Raw genomic sequence first — 25,952 nt, 5'->3', positions numbered from 1 at the left:
TCTGTGTGGGCTGGCAGCACTCTGCGTAGGCCAGCTCGCCACATGGCCCAGCTTGCCTCTACCAGGTGGCTCTGGGTTTTGAAGCTGGACCCTCCTATATGGGAGACTGGAGCTCAATTGCTTGAGCCACATCCGCTTCCCCCAGATTTCTTTTTGAAATTAGTTTTGTCTGTTCACGTGCCTGATTAGAAGTGGACCCCTCCTCTCTTCTGGTTTCTTTTTCTCTATAGCAACATTTATTTACTTATTTTTGTAAAATTTTTAAAAAATGCTTAGATTATACAGATGTCACATAAAAATATAGATGATCTAGTTTCTTTTTCACGTTATTTCACAGCATACTACCTACAACCATTAGAATCTTCTTTCTCAATTATCTTAGATTTCTAGGCTGCTATGACAAATGCCACAGAATGGGTTGGCTTAAACAATGGGAATTTATTGGCTCATGATTTTGAAGTTTGTTTTAGTCAGCCAAAGGGATGCTGATGCAAAATAACAGAAATCGGTTGGTTTCTTTTTTTTAAAGATTTATTTATTTTATTTTTTATTTCTCCCCCCTCCCCACCCCAGTTGTCTGTTTTCTGTGTCTGTTTGCTGTGTGTTCTTCTTTGTCCGCTTCTGTTGTTGTCAGCGGCATGGGAATCTGTGCTTATTTTTGTTGCATCATCTTGTGTCAGCTTTCCATGTGTGCAGCGCCATTCTTGGGCAGGCTGAACTTTCTTTTGGGCTCTCCTTACGGGGCACACTCCTTGCGCGTGGGGCTCCCCTACGCGGGGGACACCCTTGCGTGGCAGGGCACTCCTTGCGCGCATCAGCACTGCACGTGGGCCAGCTCCATATGGGACAAGGAGGCCCGCGGACCTCCCATGTGGTAGATGGGTGCCCTAACCACTGGTCCAAGTCCGCTTCCCTTGGTTGGTTTTTATAAAGGGTATTTATTTGGGGTAGGAGCTTACAGATAGTAGGCCATAAGCATATGTTACTCCACTCACCAGTCTATTTCCATGTGTTGGAGCAAGATGGCTGCTGACTTCTGCGAGGGGTCAGGCTTCCTGGGTTCCTCCCTTCCTGGGGCTTGCTTCTCTCTCCTCTCTGTGCTTACTTCCTGGGGCTCCAGCTTAAGGCTTCAGCATCAAACTCCAGCATCAAAAACCCTCAATTCTGTCCTTTGCCAAGCCTTTTATCTGTGAGTTCCCACCCACCAAACACCCTACTGGCACAAGAGATTTACATAATTACTTAATCAAGTAAACCTATGAATCCAGTATAATCTAATATGCCCAGAGGAAAAGATCAGTTTACAAACATAATCCAATATATATATTTTTGGAATTCATCAGTAATATCAAACTGTGCTATGAAGTTAGAAGTCTAAAACCAAGATCTCAGCGAGGCTTGCTTTCTCCCCAAAGACTGCTGCTCTGGTGCCTGCTGCTGGCAGTCTTTGGGGTCCCTTGGCATTTATCTTTGCCTCCCCTCCCATGGCCATGTCCTCTCCTTCTAGGTTCTCTTTATAAGGCCTTTGATTTCCAGATTATGACCTATCCTCATTCAGTTGGCCACACCTGAACTAAAAAGATCATCTTCCAGAACTCCTATTTACAATGGATTTACACTATCAAGAATGTAGACTAAAATGAAGAACATGTTGTGTTTTTTGGGGCACGTTAATTCAGCCTGTCACTTATTCTTATTGTGTCACCCTTTTAAGGACAGACTCATACTTTTGTTTGATGTTCTGGATAAATACAGTAGTTTGGAGATTGTTTTTAGCCTTGTTTTATCTTGATATATTAAAAACAATATTTTCTATGGAAGTAAAGTATGGCATCTCCAAGTAGAGTGATCTGTGTCTAGATCAGCAACATTTATTTGTACTAGAAGTGTGCCAGCACAATAAAAAATGAAACCAATTGTATGGGTATATGAATCTGAAATACTGTTCCTTAATGGAAAAAGCAGGTCGAATCTTAGAAAGCCCATTTCCAGGGACAATAAATGGGTGTTTTTATGTAGACTTTGTGTCTTATTACAGGGCTTTGTTAAAAGAAACTCATTATTATATGATTTTACCCTACTTTAAATGGTGAGCCCTCAGGGGAAGAAATTGGGAACACAGAAAAAAAGTTGAAGAGAAATAAGGCTTTTTTGGGGGTACATTATGAAGGAGGGAGGAGGCATCATGTTTATTTGATCACAGTTTGTTCAATAATGGATGGGAAAGATCTTTGGAAATTTAATACCAGTATTATTATTAATTTGTGGTCGTGGACAAGTCACTTACCCTTTTTTTGACTTCAATGTTCTTTTTCTGTCTTATCAACTTTGTTTCTTAGCATAAGCTGAGGTTTTTTATAGCTTAAAATTTCTCCATAGGTAACTTAGAAAGGGAAGTAGTAATAGCATGGGTTTACCAAGAACAGGTCACCTTAAAGCTAACCTCACTTTCTTTTTTGATAGTGCAGTCAGATCATTTTATCAACGCTGAGCCTTAGTTGTAGTCTTTCTGGATATAAGTGAAGTATTTATCCATCTTGTGTGGTCTTCAGAATATAGAAAGGTGGTCAGATAATAGGTGAGATTAAAGCTGGTTAACAACTTTTCTTAAAAGGTGTTCTCCAATGGGTTAATTTTGCTGTAAAGGTAATTATTCTGGTAAGAGTATGAGGTGTTCTTGCCAAAATGGTGAGTTATATCAATCTAGGAGAGATTTAGCTGATAGAACTTGAGGCCAAAATTTTTCATTATTTTAGGAGTAAGAATTTAAAATTTGATCAACATAAATGTAAGGTCCTCCATGTTTTGCAGGCCATAACTAGAGTTGAGTATTATTGAAAATCTCAATATTAGTCTAACGTTTGATGTGGCTGCCAGAGAAGTTAATGAAATCCTGCTTGGCATAGCATCCAGAACAACTAAGAGAGTAATTCCTCTTAACTTTAGTCAGTGCTCTGTTCTTGGTTTCACATTTTATGAGAGACTAAAACTGGAGTGGTTATCAGGATGATTGGGGAGGTTTAGAGACCACAACAAATGAGGAACACAGAATGAACTTGAGAAATCTAGTTCTGAGAAGAGATTATGATTATCTTTGAAAAATGTAAGGGAAATCCTGGATGATATTTTGAATTTAGTACAGGTAGAGCCAGTGGGTGGAAGTTACTGGGATGCAGATTTTGGGCTCAGGACAGGAAAGAATTCATTCAGCCATTAAATGTACTGCGTTGGTGAGGTATCTAGCGCTCCTTCACTGCTAGTTCTGTGACAGAAGCTCCACTGAGTTGTAGTCTATGGAGATGTAGTCAAACATAATGCTGAGGGGAGTCCTGTATTGGAAGAAAGAGTGGAAAGGACGGCTTGCTAAGGTCCCTTTCAGTGCTGGAATTCTTTCAATGCTTCTTCCTACCTCTGTGCACATATCTTTATCCACAAATAATAGAACATTTTTTCTCCATTTGTCTGTGCCACTTCCTCTAATCTAAAACATTTGATTGAACTCACCTCCTCTGATTAGCCAATTTACCTCTTTGGTTATAACCTCTTGTTTTCCAAGAAGTAAATTCTGGTGCAATATTTTTGACTTAGGTTGGTAAATATTCTTATGAATTGCAAAAAAAACTGAGGGGAGCTTTTTATTTTGAAATGCTTTCAAACTTACAGGACAGCCCAAAAATAATACATATCCCATTAAGAGACTTAAACAACTCTAACATCTCCTTACTCTCTACTCCCCTAGATACCCAGATCTACCAATTTTAACATTTTGCCACATTTACTGTATCTTTCAAATCTACTTTCTGAACGGCTGGGTGTAGGTTGTACACTCAAGTAGGTTGTTCCTTGAACACTTAATATATCCATAGAACAAGGATATCCCCTTACATAACCACCTTAAGTGTAGTAATCAGGTTCAAGAAGTGTAATATTGATGTAAAACATATAATCTATGTTCAAAATTTTTGATATGTCCCAATAATAGTCCCTTTGTGTCTTTTCTGCTCCCTTGCCAAATATCATAGAGGATCATGAGTTGCATCAGTTTTCATCGTTGTTCTAATTGCTTGTTTTCTCATCTTAATTAATTGTGGAAACACATATACAACACAAACCTTCCCATCTCAACCACTCCCAGGTGTACCATTCACTGGGATTAATCATATTCACAGTGTTAGCGGTACCCTCACCACCTTCCATTACTAAATCTTTCTCATGTCCCCAAACACAAACCCTATAACCACGATATACTAATTCCCCATTCCTCCTGCCCTCCCCCAGCATCCTGTACTTTAATTTCTCTCTCTTTGAGCTTGTATATTTTCTGATATTTTCTTTTTAGTTCCCATGAGGCTTAAATTTAATGTTCTAAATCTTATGACAATTTCATTTTACTTCATTTCAATAAGTTCATTATAACTTTACTTCAGTGATATATATAAACTATGTTCTATACCCTCCAGTCCCCCACCTTTATGCAGTTCTTGTCAAAATTGCATGTTTATATACTGAATCTAAAACTAAAATTTTATGTTGAGTCCAAAATTTATCATTACATTTTATGCATTTTTAGTAAAAAATGGAGTTAGAAACCAAAAATACCATAGTACTGGCATTTATTGATGTGGTTATCCTCACTGGAGATACTGATTTCTTCATGTGTTTTTGAGCTATTGTCTATTGTCCTTTCCACTCAAACTGCAAAACTCTCTTTAGCATCTCTTGTAGGACCAGTCCAGTGGTGAGGAAGTCCCTCAGTGTTTGTTTATCTGGGAATGTCTTAACCTTTCCCTCATTTTTGAAAAGAAGTTTTGCTGGGTATAGAGCTGTCAGTTTTTTTCTTTCAGCTCTTTACATATGTCTTCCCACTGCCTCTTGCTTTTCCATGGTTGCTGATGAGAAATGGGCACTTACTCTCATTGAGGCTGCCTTGTGTGTGACATATTGCGTCTCTTGTGGTTTTCAGAATTCTTTAGCATTTGACAATTTGTAATATGCCACACCCTCTTTGTGTTTATCCTGTTGGAAGTTCATTTACCATCTTGGATGCATATATTCATGTCTTTCATTAAATTTGGGATGTTTTTAGCCATTTGTTTTTTGAATATTCTCTCTGTCCCCTTCTCTCTTCTTCTGGGACACCACAGTGCATATATTGGCAAGCTTGGTGGAGTACCACAGGTTCATCCGGCTCTGTTCACTTTTCTTTATTCTCTCCTTCCTGTTCTGCAGACTGAGTGATTTCAGTTGCCTTACCTTCAAGTTCACAGATTCTTTTTTTTCCAGCTGCAATTTGCTGTTGAATCCTTCCAGGGAATCTTTAATTTCTGTTACTGTGGTCTGCAGCTCTATTTGTTTCCTTTTCACAATTTTAACCTCTCTATTGATATTCTCTTTGTGTCCACCTGTCTTTTCATGATTTTCTTTAGTACTTTGTCCATATTTTCTCTTAGGTCTTTGAGCATATTTAGGACCTTTTTTAAAAAATATCTTCATTTGTTATGTCCCAGATCTGATCCTACTCATTGATGGTTTCTAATCTTCTAATCTTTGCCTGGGCCGTTGCTTCCTGCTTATTTGTATGTTTCGTAACTTTTTGTTGAAACCTCTACATTTTCATATTTTAATGTGTTATTGCTGGAATTTAGACTCTGAGGTGTCTTTTCCTTAAGTTCGTATCTAGCTAGTGTTAATGCAAAGCTTTAATAAGAATATTAATAGGAATTTCAGGAACTAAGAAAAAAACACCTTTCCCAGACTTTGCACATTAAGCTGTGCAAGTGTTCTCAGAGTTTATCCATACAATAAGCTCAGTAATACCAGGCCAAAGCGAAGTAGCCAGGCCTCTCCCCTCTGTGCACAAGTCCCATACTGACCAGGAATTCTTCCACTTACATGGTTCCAAATGTCTCTTTTTCCCTAGGAAGTTTCTCACAGCCAGCCACCTCTTGTCCCAGGCAGCCTCTTGACTGCTCTCCTACAGAGTTCTGTAGGAAAGCTGGGCTAGCTGCCTTCTCCACGCAGGGCAAGTTCTGAACCGTGAGTCTTCTCAGAGCACCACCAAACACACTGGGGGCCCAACATACATGCCGTGCATGAGGAGGGTTACTGTGCCCTCCTTGGAACGGGGACCTGGGAGCCCCACCGGGAAGAGGAGCCTCTGCTCTGTGCTGAGGGATGAAGGGTGGGGGAGGAGCCAGGGTACCTGGAGAGCCCACCTCTCTTAACCAGTCTTTTTCCTGATGTACCTTTAACTGTCCTCCGGAGCTTTGAGAAGATGTTTGTCAGCTCTTGCTGCTTGTTCAAAGCCTCTGTAGGCGCCTGAGCCCTGGAGCATCTCCCTCAGCTTTCTCCAACAGCGCGGACTCACGTACTTGTTTCTGATCGTTCCAGAAAAGATGAAGAGTGAGTGGTGACTGGAATAGTGAAGAGGTCTTGATTGTGGTGGGGCTTATACCTTGATTTTTCTATTTGTAAAATAAAGCAAATATTCAAAAGCATATGGAAACTTATATAATCAGTTTATTTGCTCCAACATAAGACAAACTTTGTGAATACTACCTCCCAAGCCAAGAAAGAGAGTATTATCAATACTTGGGGGTGTCTCTCTTCCACTCACTTGCTAGACTGCATTGTGTGAAAATCATTCCCTTACTTTCTTCGTAGTTTTCCGCATATCATAGTTTCCTTAATAACATATTAATTGGCTTTTGGTGGATCTTGAGTTTTGTATAAGTGGAATCATTCCATGTGTACTGTTCTCAACCTTCTTTTGCTCACCATGTTTCTGAGAGTCATTTGTGTTGATGCACCTAGCTGTAGTTTGTTCGGTTTCCGTGCTTATGGAATTCAGTTGTCTGGCGAGAGCACCTTCTTTTACAATTCATTTGACTGCTGATAGATATTTGGATTGTTTTTGGTCTTTTGTTTGCTGCTGTGAGCATCTCACCCAAGTCTCCTGGTACCCATGTACAGGAGATTTTCAAGGGATACCGTACCACAGGGCTTGTGTTCAGAATGTGAAGTTTTGGGCATGTGTAAGTCTAGCTTGTTATGGAAATACCTGTTTCCAGTCTCCCTCCAGGAGCGGATGAGAATTCTTTTTTTGCCAGTTTAGTGAATGTGATCTTTGTAGTTTTTAAGTTTGCATTTTCCTGATGATTAATGAAGTAGAGCATCTTTTCACATTTATTTTTCTTGTGTGCTTCCTTTTTAATTCCTATTTAACTCTTTGTTTTCCCTTTTCCCCATTGAGTTACATGCCCCGCCACCCCTTTTTTTTTTTTTAACTTTGATTTATATTTATGTATTCTGGATACTAATTCTCTACTGGTTATATGACCTGTAAATATTTTTTTGTTTGTGGTTTATCTCTTTTCTTTATCAGAATGGTCTTAGTTTTAAAGTATAATTTATCAGTCTCTTATGTTTGATGTTAGAGAAGTTTTACGATTTTGCCTTTCATCTTTAGCCCATTAATTCACCTGGATTTAAAGAAATGTTCTGATATATAGAAAAGGAGAAAAAATAAAGTGGCCCCTCCCCACAACTCCCATCACCCAGCTTCACGTATCAATGTTGGTCTGGTTTTGTTTTGTCTGTTTTTGAGGGGAAGTATTTTAAAGTAAATCTCAGAATCATGTTATTTCATCCATAAATATATCAGTCTTTACTGATATTTTATTTGCTTGATATGTAAGTTACTGAGAGAGGCATATTAAAACCTACCATGATGGATTTGGCTCTTGTTGTGGTTTTATCAGTTTTTGCTTTATAGATTTTGGACCTATCTTAAAATATTTAGAATGTTATATCTTCTTCATGAATATAATGTTTTGTTGTTATGAAGTCTAATTATTTCTAAGAAACCTTTTTGCCTTGAAGTCCTTATGTCTGATATTAGATCTAGCTAGTCTATGTTTCTTTCATGCCAGAAATGATGTCTCTTTCACCATCCATTTTCAGGTTTTGTGTGTGTCTTATATTACATATTAGGTATGTGTCTTATAAGCAGTATCTAGCTGGATTTTGTATTTTTATCTAGCCTATCTTGTTTTTTTTTAAGTGAAAATTTAGTCCATTTACATGTATTATAAATATACATTTTAATTTTTTTCCCCTCTTATTTTGTACTCTTGCCTTTCCTTTCCTTTGTTCCTTTTTCTCCATTCTTTCCCTCTTTTGGATTGTTTTTTTCTTTCCTGTCATAGTTTCAGAGTTACGGATACTCTTTCTATTGGTCACCTTAGAAATCTTAACATACCATACTAAAAGTTCATCAATATCTCTTTTCTCCTTCAAACATGTTGATTTCAATCTCTCCCAAATTGTATGCTATCATTATCATGTATCTTAATTTCCCTTTTTTTTTTTTTAAGAAAAATAACCATATAGTTTTGTTCTTGTTGTCTTAGTGTTTTGCTTTTGTTACCCACATATTTACACATTTGTTCTTCATTTTGTGTTTGCACCCCGTCCTTCCATACAGGATCATCTTTCTACTGCCTGAGGGGTAAATCCTTTAGAATTTCCTTTACCAAGAGCCAGCAGGTGACAAACTCTTTTTTTTCCCCCCACAGATCCACCTATTTATCTCCCCGCCCCCTATCATCTGTTCTCTGTGTCCATCTTCTGCTTGCTCCTCTGTGTCTGCCCGCACCCACTAGGTGGCTCCAGGAACTGATCCTGGGACCCTCTAGCTTAGGAGAGAGGTGACTACTCTCTTGCGCCACCTCAGCTCCCTGATCTGCTGTGTCTCCCATTATCTCCTCTCTCTGTCTCTTTTTGTTTTTCTCCATCCTGCTGCATTAGCTGTCTGCGTGGGCCAGCACTCTTGCATGGGGCCGCACTCTGCATGGGCCACACTGACCAGCCTGCCCTCACTAGGAGGCCCTGGGCTTCGAACCCTGGACCCCCTACATGGCAGATGGGAGTCCACTTGCTTGAGCCACATCTGCTTCCCATTAAGTTTTTATTTCTTCCAAATTACCTTTATTTCACCCTCATTCACAAAAGATACTTCTCTTGATATAGAATTCTATTTTATTTTAGCGCTTGAGGCTATTATTTCACTGTTGCTTGGTGTCACTTTTGGAAAAGTCACTCCCCTCCACCCCGATTCTTGCTTCTTTGAAGGTAATTTTTACTCTCCTTTCTGACTGCTTTTAAAATACTCTTTTTCTTTGTTCTAAAATCCCACTGTGATATTTCAGTGTGTGGATTCTTTCTTAGTGATCCTGTTTGTGGGTCTTTTTTTTCATCCTCTCTGGATGAAAGTTTCATCTGGAACTCCAATCAGATGTTTATTAGATCTTCTAACTGTCCTTCACATCTCTTAATTGTTTTTCCTATGTTCCATCTCTTTGACCCTGTGCTCTAGTCTGGATGATTTCCTCTAGGCCATCTTCTGGCTTATTACTTGCCTTTTAGTTATTAATATGATCTGCTATTAAATCTGTCCTTTGGATTTTTTATTTGCTAATAAATTTATAGAAGTTTTCTTTGGTTCTTTTTTAGTCTGTTCGCTTCTTTGCTCATGGTATTTATTTCCTTGTTTGTTGTGGGTGTGTATGATTGTGTGTATGTGTGTATGTGTGAGTGCTGCTTATTTTTTTCTCTTAGAACTCTATTTGTGGAAAATCTTGGAGGTATCGGATAATTTCGGGTTACTCCAGAGAACATTATATTTGCTTCCGTCCATTGCCTAAGGGACTCTTCTAGTCGTTGACCACTTTAATTTCTGAACTTGAGGTTTTCAGAAAAACCATGTAGTATTTTAGGTTGCAGTTTTCCATGTGAGGACCAGCTTGTGGTTATAAATTGTCAGGGAATGTGTTTTTTCTTCCTTCTCTTAATGCTATGGCTCAGGCTGGTGTTTTTGCTTTCCATTGTTTCTGTTTATAAATTAACAGTCCCCTTGGAGAATGGCACTTCAGTTTTAGAGTACCCTCTGAGGGTTCTAGTTTTTTGAGATCCTAGTTTTCCTGGGGATCTTCAGACTCCCCACCGAATTCAGTATTCTTTGTCTCCTGCTCTCAGGGGTTTGCGAAGCCAAAAAAAGTTGATAATTGAATCTACCAGTTTGGCAAATGCCTTTAAGGTGAAATCAGTTTTAGCAAGTTTTAGTCAACCTTTGTTCTGTGCCTGGTTTCATTTAAATGCGGTGGGAATGTTCCTTGCTTTCCTGTCAATTTATGAATTTAAGAGTATGTGCTTAAATATCTCATGCAGTATATTTTGTTGTTTCTGGTAGGAAGATTAATCCAGGTACCTAGTCCTCCATGTTGCAGGAAACTAAAGAACTTTTCATTTTTTATTCCCATTGTAATGTTTGGTTCTTGATAGGAGTGGCCATGTCTTAATCTGCCTTGGTCGTCTCTCCACAGCAGGGCTTAGTATTCAGTGGGAGCTCAGTTTTATAGGTAGCTATGTAGCTGGGAACCACTTTGTAAGGGCTTGCGGTTTGCATATTTTTATATATAATACTTTCTAATCTTCCTAATTACTGGGTGAGGTAGGTGTATTATTACCTCTATTTTACAGAACAGCAAAATAAAACTTAGAAAAAGTATTTGGATACAAATCTGGTAATTAGTATGGCTAGGATTTGGATTCATGACCTTTGACTCATAATTCTGTATCCTTTGTATTATGCCATGTTGCCTTCTTGATTAATGTTGTTGACGTGAAATTTTATCTGGATAACTTATGTTTAGAGAAAGCATTGGTATCTTTATCAATTTACCTTTAAATTCTCATTTGAAACAAATTTTTAGCTGTGAATCCAGTTTGCTTAAACTTTCATCAGTGACTTAATATATTAACTTTTGTTACAGAAACGGAAGAAAACAGAATTGGTCTCTCTCTTGCTGTTTCAGCATTGTGAAATTGTGTTGTAAAGAGTGGATTTTTGTTTTTTCAACAGGTGTGTGTGTAATATAGATTGCAGTGGATACAGTTTTAATCCCGTGTGTGCTTCTGATGGGAGTTCCTATAACAACCCCTGTTTTGTGCGAGAAGCATCTTGTATAAAGCAAGAACAGATTGATATAAGGCATCTTGGCCATTGTACAGGTAAAATTCACTCTGCTTATCTAAAGACCTGACTTAAGATTATATGTCTGTAGTCTTATTTGTACATTTTGGTAGTGTTCCCACTTTGGAAAATGAGAAATCCTTGAAGCCTTGTTTTCTTCTCTTACTAAGTATTACAGATTTTTGCTATTAATAATTGAGGTTTGTTTTTTTTTTTTTTCCATTTAATTTTCATCTTCTCAAGATATGAAACCATGCTTCTTGATTGTTTATTTGGGTACTAAGCTGATCCTAGCCTAGGGTTGAAGATACATCGTTCTTTAAAGTAGTCTAGAATTTAATGATTATAGCCATTTGAGGATTAGTCACCATATTGCAATTACAGTAAAACTTTCCATAAGTGCCCCATATTTTGTCCATTTTTTTCTAAAGCATAATAATTTACTTTGTTTTCACATTCTCTTTGTAATATTTGTGTATCTATATTGTGTCCTGTTACATAAAGATTTTAGGTGTGAAGGTACAGAATGTTAAGAAAAATGATCACCTTTGGTTTAAAATTCTGTCTGCCCTTCTTACTTTTTGTCCTAGCTTAGAAACCATGATGCCATATAGGAATGAGGTTAGTTTTCCAGCTTTTCAACCCCTTTCGCTCAGTAATATGCACATGAGCTGGGATAATGTGGGCCAGGCACACACTCACGGCTAGGATTGTGTGTCCTTCCTGCTTATTAGGTCTGACTCCTTCCCACCCCTCCCATTTTTGAGCTTATTAAGGGATATGTTTTTTATTTGATGTAAGGGGGAACAAAGTTATAATCTGGTAAATAATCCATTTAGCATTGATCTTGAAGAAGTATGGTGTGTTTTCCTTCCATGGGGTGGCATTTAGAACTAGCCCTATGAGGAAAGAATTGCTTAGAGAAAGAATATCTTCCCTGAGGAACTGAAACGTATTGTACTTCATGGAATCTCAAATGCAGAGTATTTAGCCAAGCTTGAGAAGTTTCTTAGTTGAAATTCATGCAGATTTAGACCCCTTTGGAGTGGTTGATCCTTAAATTTTATCTTGGTTCCCTTTATAATACTTCTATCCATTCCTAACTATACCTTTCCTTTTGCCTCCCAGATTTTCCTTTGAAAACAAACGCACATAGGAAAATAGAGGAGGCTTTCAAAGTCAGTTTGTAGTGAGGAAAATAATAGAATTATCATGTGTGAGGCTTTCACTGGGGACAAGTGGAAAAAATTTAGTCACTGATCTGAGCAGGAGAAGAAAGAAGAAAATGACCCTATTATTCCTTTTTTTAAAAAAAGGTTTATTTTATTTATTTATCTCTCCTCACCCCCTCATTGTACTTGCTATGTCTTTCTGTCTTTGTTTTTTTAGGAGGCACCGGGAACCAAACCCAGGACCTCTAATGCGGAAGGGAGGTGTCTAATCGCTTAAGCCACCTCCATTCCCTGCTTTGTTGTACCTATTATGTTTTTTCTCATGTGTCTCTTGTTGCATAAGCTTGCCATGCCTGTCCATCATGCCAGTTTGCCATCCTGCTTGTCCCCTTTAGGATGCACCAGGAACCTTGCTCCCTGCTTTGTTGTGTGTCTTACTATGTTTTTCTTCTTGTGTCTCTTGTTGCATCATCTTGTTGTGTCAGCTTGCTGTGCCTGCCCATCGTGCCAGCTTGCTGTCTTCTTTAGGGGGCTCTGGGAACTGAACCACGGACCACCCGTATGGTAGGCAGGAGCCCAATCACCTGAGCCACATCCTCTTCTCAACCTTATTATTCTTTTTTTTTTTTTTTTTTTTAAGATTTATTTATTTATCCCCACACCCCGCCCGGCCCCAGTTGTCTGTTCTCTGTATCTGTTTGCTGTGTCGTCTTCTTTGTCTGCTTCTGTTGTTGTCAGCGGCACAGGAGTCTGTGTTTCTTTTTGTTGCATCATCCTGTGTCAGCTCTCTGTGTGGCTGGTGACATTCTTAGGCAGGCTGCACTTTCTTTTGCGCTGGGCAGCTCTCCTAATGGGGTGCACTCCTTGCGCATGGAGCTCCCCTACGTGGGGGACTCCCTTGTGTGGCACGGCACTCCTTGCGCACATCAGCACAGTGCATGGGCCAGCTCCACATGGGTCAAGGAGGCCTGGGGTTTGAACCGCGGACCTCCCATGTGGTAGACGGACGCCCTAACCACTGGGCCAAGTCTGCTTCCCAAACCTTATTATTCTTGATTCATTAGTACAGTTAGTTGGGTAGATTCCATTCTTCATATTCAAATCCCATTAAGCATCATAAAATTGTCCCAGAACAGGGAAGGGCTTTAAAACTTAAAAAGGGTTAATTGTATGAATTTTTTTTTTTAACTTCTAACAATTAGGACTGCCAAGGTGCACCAGAAATTAGCCAGGATTTTAGGTTTTAGTTTTCTCCTGTTAATTGCATGTTGGTCAAGCTCATGGACGGTAAGGAGAAATCCTTCCAAATAGTAAGCCCTTAAGGATATCATATTAGCCCAACTTGTCTAAAGTAGGTCCAGCACCCTCTCATACTCCCAAGAACCCACAAATAAAATTTCAAACAGAACAAGGTAATATAGGCTGCTGCTTCAGCTACCTGGCAAACCTTTAGGAAGGATAGGCTGAGGGCTGAATAGTAGTGCCCATTCATTCAACAAATAGGCTTTGAATGCTTCTTTTGTGCCAGGGAAATCTCGGTGATAGGGCGATAGTGACAAACAAGACAAAGTTTCTGCCCTAAAAGAGTTGTGTTTTGAAGGGTGAGATAAACAGTAAGTCAAGTATGTGCTAGTAGGGAGTCTCCAAGTGCTTTGAAACAGGGCAAGGGGATAAAATGAGTCACTAGGGTGGGGGGATGCAGTGCCCAGTTTGTATGTCAAGCAGCAGTGGTTTTGAATTTGGCTTGGCAATCACACTCACAGGATCCCACATGCCACACCCTGTCCCCAGGCTCATTAAGCCGTGCAGAAGGACACAGATCAGGTAAAACAGCAAGTCCCCCCATTAGCAGCAGCCAGCTCCTCAGGGAAGTTCTTACAGAGCCTAGGGAACGTTTTCCATCTCTACATCCCTAAGGAATAGCTGAGTTGCAAAGAAATGAGATCACACCTATGTGGGTGAACTCTAGGTTAGGATGCCATTAGGTCCAAGACACATACAGACCAGGTATTGGAAGCTGAGGCTTATGCTTCCCAGCAGGTAGTTAGAGTTCATTTACAGCCTCACAGTCCAGATGCAATTCACCAGTTGGGTTATTTTTATAGTAAATGTCTGATAGCCAGCTGATAGTCCACATTTATCTTAATCTGGTGTATTTTCTGGGAACCAATGAGAGAAGAAGGTAAACTCTGAAGCCTTTGCCCTTTGGAGAACAGGTAAGCCCTTTCTCCCCAAGGTATGTATTTGCTTACTTTAGGGAATATATTTTAAGCAGGCGACATGTGAGCTGAGCCCTGAGTGAAACTAGACTGTAAATCATGCAGTGTCTCTGTACCTGGGATGTTTTGATGGCTGAGACATCTAACCAGGAATGGTGGAAAATGTGATCAGGGTAAATGGGCAGATTTGCAGAGGGTATGGCACATATGGAATAATTGGGACTTAAAGGTGTGTATTCAGTGTGATATGTGTCTTAATTTGAAAACTTTTTTCTTACAGACACAGATGACAATAGTTTGTTGGGAAAGAAAGATGATGGACTGCAATATCGACCAGATGTGAAAGGTACTGAATCATGGTTTTCTAAGTTTTGGCCAGCTCTTGAAACATGGTTCCTACTGCCCTTTGTAGCTGTATTTCTATTATAACAACCCTTCCAACTCTGTTTTCTGTAGCAATATACATTATACAGTTGATTATTAGTAGTAACATTAACTGCAACGTCTCAGATATGGTTTTTTTAGTTAAAATTTTTACTGAGATAATTGTAGAATTCACAAGCAGTTATAAGAAATTATATAGAAAAATCTCTCATCCATGCTTTCTAAGTTCCCTTTATGTGTCCAAAATCCACCCTTTACATCTCCAAAATGCACTCTTAACGTGTCTTCTGTGCCCAGGTCTTTAAACCTGCTTACCTCCTACTCCTGGAACTCTTCCCTTCTTAGCCTAACTCCTTTTCATTCTTCTAGTTTCAACTTAGACATCATTTCCTATCGGGAAATAGTCCTTGATCCTTCCACTGAGATTAGGTCTCCCTCTTACATATTCTTCAGTATAGCCCTGAACCCAGTGTGTTGTAATTGTTTTACTCATCTCTCTTGTCCTCTAGCTGGGAGCTCTGGGAGGACAGGACCGTATTGGTCACATTCGCTTTTCATCCTTAACACCTAATAGTGTCTGACACATAAGTAGGTAATCCATGTCTGTTGAAATGATGGCTGTGGCCCAAAAAAGCTATATAATTCATTTGCACAAAGTCCCTTGTATTGATAGTCAGAGCTGAGCCTAGATTCCAGGTCCCTTGAGCTCAAGACCAGTGCTCTTTCACACTTGCTTTCATATGCATTAATTTTTGGATTCTTACCTCTGAAAGGTTAAGACAAATGGGAACATCCAGACCCAATGAAATTCATCTAGTTAACTGAAGCAGCTCTAGACTTTGGACTTGTAGGCCCAGTCTTCTTGTAGTTGTTTTTCCATAAAAACGTCTTTAGCCTATTTAATTGTTATACTAATAGACATTTTTTTTAAGATGTGTGGTGTACCTTTTATGCCTAATTATATAAAATGGGAATAACAGTACCTATCTCAGAGTTCTATAAAGATGAGATGAGAATACATGTCAGGTGTCTACAACAGTGCCTGATATACTCAGTAAATGTGCTCAGTAAATGTTAGCTCTTATTACAGTTAATAATTGGTTACTTCTCTTACTTAGAGCATGTCAAACCTGAATCAGCTATAAACCCTGAGCCCCTGAAGTATCAGTTTCTTATGTTTATACAAGGTGCTGTATCCTTGAAAATAGGAACTCTCCTGTATTCTCATAATATTCCCATAGGAGATGTAATAGATCAGCCCCAGTTTTATTCTCTATATTAGTAGTATATAAACAGGCAGGCCATTTTTCAGTAGTTAGAAGCTCATTCTTGAGATAATTTTAGAAATTGTCTATGACCAGAATACTTACCTGAATTTGATAAAAGCACATGGATAATTTAGTGCCAGGTCACTTTTTAAAAAAAATTTTTTTTATTTCTAAAGTTACCAGGGCCCGGGATTGAAACTGGGTCCTCATATGAAGGAAGCTGGTGCTCAACCACTGATCTTCACCTGAGTTGGCTTCTTTTTGTTTGTTTGCTTGTTTGTTTTTAGGAGGTATTAGGGAGTGAATTGGGATCTTATATGTGGGAAGCTGCACTCAACCAATGAGCTGCACCAGCTCACTCCCATGTCACTTTTGATGTTAAAATTCCTTTACCCATAAGAATTGATCTATAACTCACATAAAGGAAATTATACAATCGGTAGATGTAATTTTCTATGTGCCTCCTGTGTACTGGTTATTTATGTAGACATTATTGGTGGATAAGAAGATCTCTAATATGCCATGACCATCTTTAAAGAGCTTGTTGCTATATGAAATGCATATAATTATTTTAAAGTAGAAATTGATTAATGGCATAAATGTAGTGCAGTTAAAAAGTACAGTGGTGGGGGACAGCGAGGGTCTGGGGAACTTCTTGAAAGAGGTAGAGCTTGAGCTGAAACTCGGGGTTTGAATAGGGGTCAGAAAGCATTGAAGGAGAATGGGAGAGCATGAGCAAAGGTATGCAGGCAAACACTGCAGTGACATGCACTGTAGAATAAGGATCCATCTGGCTGGCGTACAGGGGGCCTGAAGAGCACAAGTGGGAAGCAAGGACAGAACGAATGATCACTTGGGGTCAATTGCGTAGTGCCTTGAAGGCTGTCCTAGGGAATTTAGCCTTTATTTGTAGGCAGTGGGGAATCATTAGCATAATCTTTTTGAAAAGGAGAAGGTTGCAAAGTTAACCATGGGAGTGAGTGATACCAGCAGGAACACTGTGCCTATTGTGTCCATTAGACAGGAGACCGGGAGACCAGTTAGGGAGAGTCCAAAGAAACAGGCATGTGCTTAGATGTGGGACCTAGGGAGTTAAAGCAAATAAGATTTCAGGCCCATGTGCCTTGGATGATGGATTCTATTTATAGAAATGAGGATGTCTGAAGGGGAAAGGTGTTTGAGATAAAGTAAGGGAGAAGTTGATGGTAGAGGTGACTAGTTTTATTTTGGAGTTTGAGATGTGCATGAAATTCATCCAGGTGATTTTGTTCAGCATAAATGTGCAAATCAGTCCTTGGGTATAGAGGTGATAACTCTGTTTACATCTTTACCTCTGGTCAGTAGAAGTGAAGCCATGAGAATGGATGGAAGTGATTGTAGAGCTGTGCTGTCCAGTATTAGCCACATGTGGCTATTTAAACTTAGTAAAATTAAATGAAATAAAAAATTCAAGGTCTCAATTATACAAGCCATATTTCAAGTAGCCAATAGCCACCTATTGTCAGTGGGTACTATACTATAAGAGAGAATATTTCCGGAGTTGCAGAAAGTTCTGTTAGATGCCACTGCTCTTCGTAAGGGAGAGAAGGCCCAACTTGAGATGAAGGAGAAGAAGGAATGACAGGAAGAGAATCGAGGGTGTGTAGAGGCCCAGACACTGTAAGGGACTGTCACTAGATGGCTGGTAGATTAAAATGCTGCAGAAAGGGGGTAGAGAACAGGGACCAAATTGTGCCCTTGAATTTGAAGATAGGGGACTCACTGGCATTCTTAGATGAAGGAGTTTAGTTTCTTTAGGGTTTTGAACCTAAATTGTGAAAGAGTTAAGGAGTGTTTTTATAGTGAGAAAATAGAGATTTAACAAGAGCACTTCTATTTTTCTGTTTTTATGATTTGCATTTAGTTTTTGTTTTCACAAGCAATTATAGGAGGCCCTTAGACAATATCTGTGCCAACGATCCACTGCCAAACCTGGGCAGGTAGGCAGGGATTTAGGGATGGAGGCTACAAAGTAGTGAAAAGCAAGAAGCTGGAGAGATTGGAAGAGAGTGCCCAGTAAGGAAGCTCTTAGTGATGAGTGCTGGTGAAATGGAGCATTCAAGTGTCCAGAAACGGTGGCTGGTTTAGAGGTCCTCCTTGGACTGTTAGAACCTGTGGTAAATAATGAAACTGAAGGCTTAGAAGCTCTGCTGTAGACATTGAAGTCACAAAAGATGAAGGCTAGGCATGAGGTGTGTGGGAGATGCATGCATGCCATTTTAAAAAGTATGATGGGAAATTTCAAACATGTAATATGAACAGGATTTTTGTATCAACACTCAACTTCAACAGTTATCGACATTTTGTCTCTTTTGTCTCTATATCTCTATCCACTTAATTATTATTATTTAACAGGTTTTTTTGAGGTATAATTTATATACACTGCAATGTACAACTCTTAGCTATGAGTTTTTTAAAAACCAATCAATTTTATTGATACCTATTATTAAAGCATACAATCCATCCAAAGTGTACCATCAGTGGTATTTGGTATGATGACGTAGTTGTGCATTCATCACTTCAGTCATTATTAGAGCATTTTCATTGTTTCAATAATAGTTAACAAAAAACAAACAAGAAAATTCTTTACCCCTTGATCTCTCTATTTCCCCTGCATTACATAGCTGCTATTTCTGGCTATTGTTGCACATTTATTTATTTAGCAGTTTTATTGCGATCTAGTCACATACCTGCCACGGGAGCGAAAGACTCATACACCAAAACTCATATGCAGGGAGGGCCCTGTCTGGTTTATTTCTCTTGCTTATAGATCATGTATTTTTGGATTCGGCCAAGGCTGTGGTTAAAGTTAAATTTCTCAAGGATGTTTTGTCTCAGAACAAGAAACCTTGTCCCTAGGCTCACATCCTATCTAGTGGCAGAGATGCAAGAAGTCATTTTCAGACTTGAAGTGAAAAGAGATAGCTTGTGCAGAGATAGCAAGGACAGAGTGATTTTTGCTCTGAAGCAAGAACAGATGAGCTTTAATAAATCATTTAACCATGCCTTTGCCGAGGTGGTGGAACTAATCCGCACACATACCGTACAATCCATCCAAAGTGTATAATCTATGGCTTTCAGTATAATCACAGTGTTGTGCATTCATCACCACAAAAAAATTTTAGAACAATTTCATTACTCCAAAAAGAAAAACTCCACACCCCTTAGCAGTCCTTGCCCGGCCCTACATAACCACTAATCTAATTCATCTTTATAAATTGATTTATATTTACATTTTATATAAATGGAATCATACAATATGTAGTACTTTGTGTCTGGTTTCTTTCACTTAACGTTATTTTGAGGTGTGATTTACAGACACTGAAATGAAATGTACAACTCTTAGCTATCTGTTTTGACAAATGGATATACCCGCATGTAAACCAAATTTTATCACGATCTAGAACACTTACATCTTCCCAGAAGGTTCCTTCATGGCGTGTGACATTTTCATGTGGCCATCTTGATCCAAAACTGTTTTCATGCAGCCTAAAATCTAACCATTACACCTTTTCATTACCTGGAAGACGTCCTTGCCTCATTCCTTTTTTTTTTTTTAAAGATTTATTTATTTATTTAATTTCCCCCCCCTCCCCTGGTTGTCTGTTCTTGGTGTCTATTTGTTGTGTCTTGTTTCTTTGTCCGCTTCTGTTGTCGTCAGCGGCACGGGAAGTGTGGGCGGCGCCATTCCTGGGCAGGCTGCTCTTTCTTTTCACGCTGGGCGGCTTTCCTCATGGGCGCACCCCTTGCGTGTGGGGCTCCCCCACGCGGGGGACACCCTTGCGTGGCACGGCACTCCTTGCGCGCATCAGCGCTGCACATGGCCAGCTCCACACGGGTCAAGGAGGCCCGGGGTTTGAACCGCGGGCTTCCCATATGGTAGACGGACGCCCAAACCACTGGGCCAAAGTCCGTTTCCCGCTTGCCTCATTCCTGAGCTTCGTTTCATTCTGACCCTCAGCCCTTCTTTGACTTCATTCCTGAGCCTCATTGGCCTCTCTCTTGCTGGCTGGAAATGGTCAGAGGTGCAGCAAGGGCCGCTGTACCAAAGCACCACAAACCAGGCAGCTGGAAATAAAAGGCATCTGTGGTCTTAACAGTTCTGGAGGCGAGAAGGCCAGAATTAAGGTATTAGCAAGCTCATGTCCCCTCTGAAACTGTCAGCTTCTTCCTTGCCCCCTCCAGCTTCTGGTGATTGCCAGCAGTCCTTGGGGATCCTTAGCTTGTAGCTGCATCGCTCCCGCCTTTGCCCCATCTCCGCATGGCCTTCTCCCTGTATCTGTGTCCAATTCTCCCCTCCTTACAAGGACACCAGCCATGTGAATTAGGGCCCATCATGACCACATCTTAATTTAGCTAACTGTCTGCAAAGCCCTGTTTCCAGATAAAGTCACAGTCTGAGGTTACGCCTGGACATGAATTTTGGAGAGCACTCTTCAGATCAGTACACTTAGTAACTTCTGTTTATATAATACAGCTCTGTAGCGGTGCCTGTTTTAAAATGGTCTTGGCAAATTTCCCTCATCAAAATGTTCTGCTTTGGATAAGACCAAGCTAGGTGCTAAAAATCCTGGAAGGAAGTGGGAGAGTGTGTATAGCAGAAGTGGTAGGAAGTCCGGGAGGTGTGGAAGCCGTGTAGCTGGACTGCATGGCCTTGGAAAGGGAGGCTGTTGGGAGATGCGTGTGGAATCTGGAAGTAACAGTGGTGAGCACTCCGGGGAGGTCAGGGAAAGGGTGCTCTGGAAGTCCTGCAATCTGGTTCTGTGGGGCAGTTGGAAGGGGTATTTTCCAGGGGAACAGTCGAGGAAGTGGATGAATTTTTCCCCGTTAGAAAGGCTGTTTCACTGGGCAGAGTGGAAGCATTAGGGTTGCTCTGAGGATCAGTGGGATTTAGAAGTGAGAGGGTGAGAAGAGCCAGAGGGAGGGTGGGGAGTTCTTCCTGGATAAATAATCCTCAAGAGTGGAGCTAGAGGAGATTGGGGTTAGGGAACGATGTGCAGCTAGGTTGGTGTTGAGGGTTTGGTGGGGGTGGTGTGGGGGAAGCAAGAAGGAGGTGTCTTGAATTTTTTAACTGGAGGATTTGCAGAAATGATGTGCCCTAGAGTAGTTGATGGAGTTGTGGCCTCAGCGATTTAACCTCCCAGACACATGTTCTAGTTGCTGATACAACACCCTGTGGTTTTTTGGGGGATGTAGGGGAGACTATACACTGAGGAGCCAGCCCTTGCAGACAGGCTGTCACCTGGGGTTTTCTTACAGCATCATCACTGAGAACACACTCTCCTTTGTGTTTGAAAACACCCCTGCTTACTGCTGGGGGTGCATTTGTTTCTGAACGCTTCCAGGGGTGGAAGGAGCCACTTGCTGGGTGGCCAAGTGTGCTTTTTATTTTGCGCACACACGAGCATTGTTTGGAGACTGGCTGCCGCTCTCGGGGCCTGTCACCACTTGCCAGAGGGCCTTGTTTAGACAGAACCATTCTGTGCCCAGTTCCTGCTGTGCGGAGGCTACTTCTCTGCCGTGGTTCTGACACCATGCTTTCTTCAACTCCTTAAAGACTTTTTCTCTGTCATTTCTGAAGTTGTCCGAGACAGCAGATGCCTGGACATTGTACTTTTGTTCTCTGCCTATGCATACTTCCAGGGTGGTTTGGGGAAGGGCAAGAGCTTGCATTCGAGATTCCGACTTGGTCTGCACTTAAAAGCTGGGTGGCCTGATTTCCCTGCACTTCAGTTATCACATCCATAAAATGGATGGATGGTATCATCTGCCTAGGGTTACTCTGAATAGTAAACGATATATCACTAAGTTCTTTGTAGATGTGGTTATGGTGGTTGGGGTTACTATTTTTTTTCTAGTACCATTGCACGTATCCTGGCTGTGCTCAGAGATCTCACCATCTTACTGTTTAATATTATGGCTTATGAGCAACATCAGTAGAATATTCATCCATTCAGCAGTCATTTATCAAGTGGCCTGCTATCTGCCAGGTGCTTTCACATATTGGTGTAATAACCTCCTAACCACCATGTTATCCACCTTTTACAGATGAGGAAGTAGCGAGAGTTTGTGACTTACATAGAATGGCAGAGCACAACTAGAATGCAGACTTTTTGACGCTAAGCTCTCTTCTATTGTATCACCGCTATTCCGGAAGGTCGGGTCCCTTGCTGTTTTTCTGAATTTTCTTCAGAACATTAATCTACTCTCAGCTGTCACCTGGGTAAACCTTCAGATTTATTCTTTAGCCTTGGTCTTTCTCCCAAGCAGTAGTCTCATTTATTCAGTTGTCTAGCGGCCCTTTCTGCCTAATTATTATTTGTCCTGCTATCACCTCAACTCCATCAACTCCCATGGTGCCTGGAATATAATAGGTGCCTTAATAAGTACCTTTTGAATGACTGAAGGTCTAAGTTTGAGGTCAGCTTACTGTATTTTCTCTACTAAACCCCCCATCCTTTGGCTCAAATTTAATCTTTTTTTTTTTTTTAAAGATTTATTTATTTTTTTATTTAATTTCCCCCCCTCCCCTGGTTGTCTGTTCTTGGTGTCTGTTTGCTGCGTCTTGTTTCTTTGTCCGCTTCTGTTGTCGTCAGCGGCACCCGCTTCTGTTGTCGTCAGCGGCACGGGAAGTGTGGGCGGCGCCATTCCTGGGCAGGCTGCTCTTTCTTTTCACGCTGGGCGGCTTTCCTCACGGGCGCACTCCTTGCGCGTGGGGCTCCCCCACGCGGGGGACACCCTTGCGTGGCACGGCACTCCTTGCGCGCATCAGCACTGCGCATGGCCAGCTCCACACGGGTCAAGGAGGCCCGGGGCTTGAACCGCAGACCTCCCATATGGTAGACGGACGCCCTAACCACTGGGCCAAAGTCCGTTTCCCAAATCATTTTTATATAATCCTTTATTTAGAGCATCTTCAATGAAGAGGACAGTCCTCTTCTACCAAACTTAAATGTAGTGAGGTTAGTGCTGGGTCCGCTTTGAAATATAGTAGTTGTAATGTAAATTTGTTCAAATAAGGATGGAATTTGGGGAAGTATGGCCTTAATCAGGGGTGAATGGTGGGCATTGGGGGCTGGGGGGAGGCACAGGCACGAGGAAATCTGCCCCAAATTAGAGATTTCATTCAACATAAGGAACATCTGACAAATAATGGAGTGAAGTACATTAGGATGGGTTCTTTATCTCTGAAAGTGCTCAAGCTGAAACAAGCTCTTGGGGTATAACTGAAGCTATTCCTTCATTGGACCAAATGGAATCCAAGGAGCCTTCTTGATCCAAGCTTCTGAGTTCATTCACTTTGCAGCGCATCCCTCAAGCTATGCTTAATTAATTAATTAATTAATTTTTGTGTCTCTATGTTTCTTCCTATTCGATTTTGCTAAACTCCAGCTTAGCTTTTCCTTGCCACAAGCTTGGATTATGTAATAACCTCCTAATTGGCAATCTGGCTTCCTGTCCTCCCTACACTCTACTGTCCACCCTCACCTCCAATCTCTTTATTTTATACACTGGTACCCAATTAATTTTTTAACAGCTTTATTGAGATATAAATTACGTATCATTAAGTTCACCTGTTTAAAGTGCACTGGCAACCACTCCTGTTAATTTTCTGTAAAACACAGCTTTCACTGTGTTGCTCTGCAGTTAGAAGCCCTGTAGTATCTTCTTTGTTCCTATGATTAAGGAAACATTTCTTATCTGGGATTCCAGTTTTTCTATAGTGTGTTTTCAACGTACTTCTCCAACTTTGACTTATACCCTTCTCTAGTCTGAATGCACAACTCTTGCTAACTTGATCTGCAACTTGTTCTTGAGAAAGTCATATGCAATATACCTTCCTTTAACTCTCACCATCCGCCTGTCAAGATCTACCAGTTCTTTGAGATTTAACTTGGTAGGAGCTCTATCTATGAATCCTGTCCTAAGTAATTTAGGCTACAGTTACTTCTCCTTTGAACTTGAGCTCCCTTAGCACCTAGTATTTGTAAAATCTTTTTTTTGGCATTGGATTATAAGCTGCCATGTGGGACCCTGCTCCTTTGTGTTCAGCTTTTTCATGTGTATGTGTAAATTTTTGAAATTGATTAGAATATTCTTGAGGAAAGGGACCAGGTGTGCTTTTCCTTTATATCTTCTGTAACTTAGCTGAGCATACGTCTATGCATGGAAGTAATATGTGAGTATAATGGAATGAATAATGTTGGAATTGGGCAGAATGCTGAATCTGGGCACTCAAAGCCTTATTAGACATGTCTACGATTTATACAGCTTCATGTTGTCTTGAATTTGATACCACATTCTTTCATTAATTAATTTGTTAAATGTTTTTTGGTGCTATACTTTGGTCCATTAATTTCTTGAAACCCTGTGCTTCTTAATTTAGTTAACTTCTCACTGATTGCATATAGCTGAATTCTTTGGTAGTTTTCAGCTCTGCATTATTCTTGAAATTTTCTGCTATCTATAAGACTTTCTTATTTTAGGTTAGTACATCATCCTGGACTCTATACATGTTATACACGTTTAAGTCTTCATTATTTTAAGTTGGTACATAACCTCAATCTCTACACTCCCATCGTTATATACTTGCCTGGTGTATCACACTATAAAAGTGTCACTTTCTGAGGTGTTGCCATGTGTTGATGGCTTTGGAAAATAATTGCTGTCCTCACTGGCCTGATGGGGGCATAGAATAGCATTTTTTGCTCAACCTTAGCAAGGAAAGTACATTTGATTTAGTTAATTTGGCTTCTGTTAAACTACTTTTCTTCAAGGTTAATTGCTTTAGGAAAGTCTCCTTCGATCACAAGTATTAATGAATAAAAGATGTGTTAGTCAAGTTTCAACCTTAGTTGAGAAAGATAGAGTAAGACCAATAAAAGCAGTTCAGTTCAGTTGGGGAAATTCAAGGTGGAAACCTTTATTTGGATAATTAATTTTTAAAAATCTTTTCCTTTCTCTCTCTCTCCTCTCACTTTCTTCTTTTCTTTCTTTCTCCTCAGCTCCCTGTTCTGCTACATCTTTTATTATCTCTCCTCTGTGTCTCTTTTTGTTGTGTCATCTTGCTGTGTTAGCTCTGCGCATTGGCTGGCACTCCTGTACGGGGTAGCACTCTGCGTGGACCAGCTCATTGCATGGGCCAACGTGCCTTCACCTGGGCATCAAACCCTGTACCTCCTATATGGTAGATGGGAGCCCAATTGCTTGAGCCACATCCACTTCCCTAGATAATTAATTTTATCAATGCAAAATGACAAAAATGGAATCTATTTTTTCCCCTCTTCCAGTAGTGGATTTCAGGTTGTAAACTAAACAGGTATATAGTATGACATACCAGTAAATGAAAATCAGAATCCATTCATTAAACAAACATTTACTGAGCAATGTGTTAGTTTGCTAGGGCTGCCATAACCAGGCAGGACAAACAGAGTGGCTTCAACAGCAGAAACGAGTCCTCTCTCAGTTCTGGAAGCTGGAAGTCCAAAATCACAGTGTCGGAGGGCCGCGCTCCCTCTGACAGCTTGGGGGTTCCTTATGTGCCTTCCCTCTTGGCTCCTGGCGGTGGCAGTCCCTGGTGTTTTGGCCTCAGCAGTGGCAGTCCTGATGTTTCTGCCTCCGTTGTCATGTGGCTTTCCCCGCCAGGTCTCCACTCCCCTTTTACGGGCACCCTTGGAGTAAGGGCCCACCCTGCTGCAGTATGGCCGTATTTCTCTGTGCCGAATCCCATCTGCAACAGCCCCACTTCCAAAGAAGGTCCCATTCTGAGATAACTGGGACTACAGCTTCAACATGTCTTTTTTGGGAGATACAGCTAACCCTATAACAAATGTGCAAT

General features: G+C 40.5%; 1 protein-coding gene across 3 annotated transcripts in view; it reads left to right on the top strand.

The window, feature by feature from the left end:
* Nucleotides 1–25,952, top strand: part of TMEFF1 (transmembrane protein with EGF like and two follistatin like domains 1) — a 104,303-nt gene that overhangs the window by 62,177 nt on the left and 16,174 nt on the right. For all 3 annotated transcript variants that reach the window (XM_058302600.2, XM_071217103.1, XM_058302599.2), the window contains 2 exons: nt 10,922–11,070; nt 14,704–14,769. In XM_058302600.2, coding sequence (XP_058158583.1) covers nt 10,922–11,070; nt 14,704–14,769 — 215 coding nt within the window. The remainder of the gene's footprint in view (nt 1–10,921; nt 11,071–14,703; nt 14,770–25,952) is intronic.

This window comes from Dasypus novemcinctus, chromosome 8 (assembly GCF_030445035.2).
Source record: "Dasypus novemcinctus isolate mDasNov1 chromosome 8, mDasNov1.1.hap2, whole genome shotgun sequence".
NCBI classification, from domain to species: Eukaryota; Metazoa; Chordata; class Mammalia; order Cingulata; family Dasypodidae; genus Dasypus; species Dasypus novemcinctus.
This window is presented reverse-complemented; position numbering and strand designations above follow the sequence as displayed.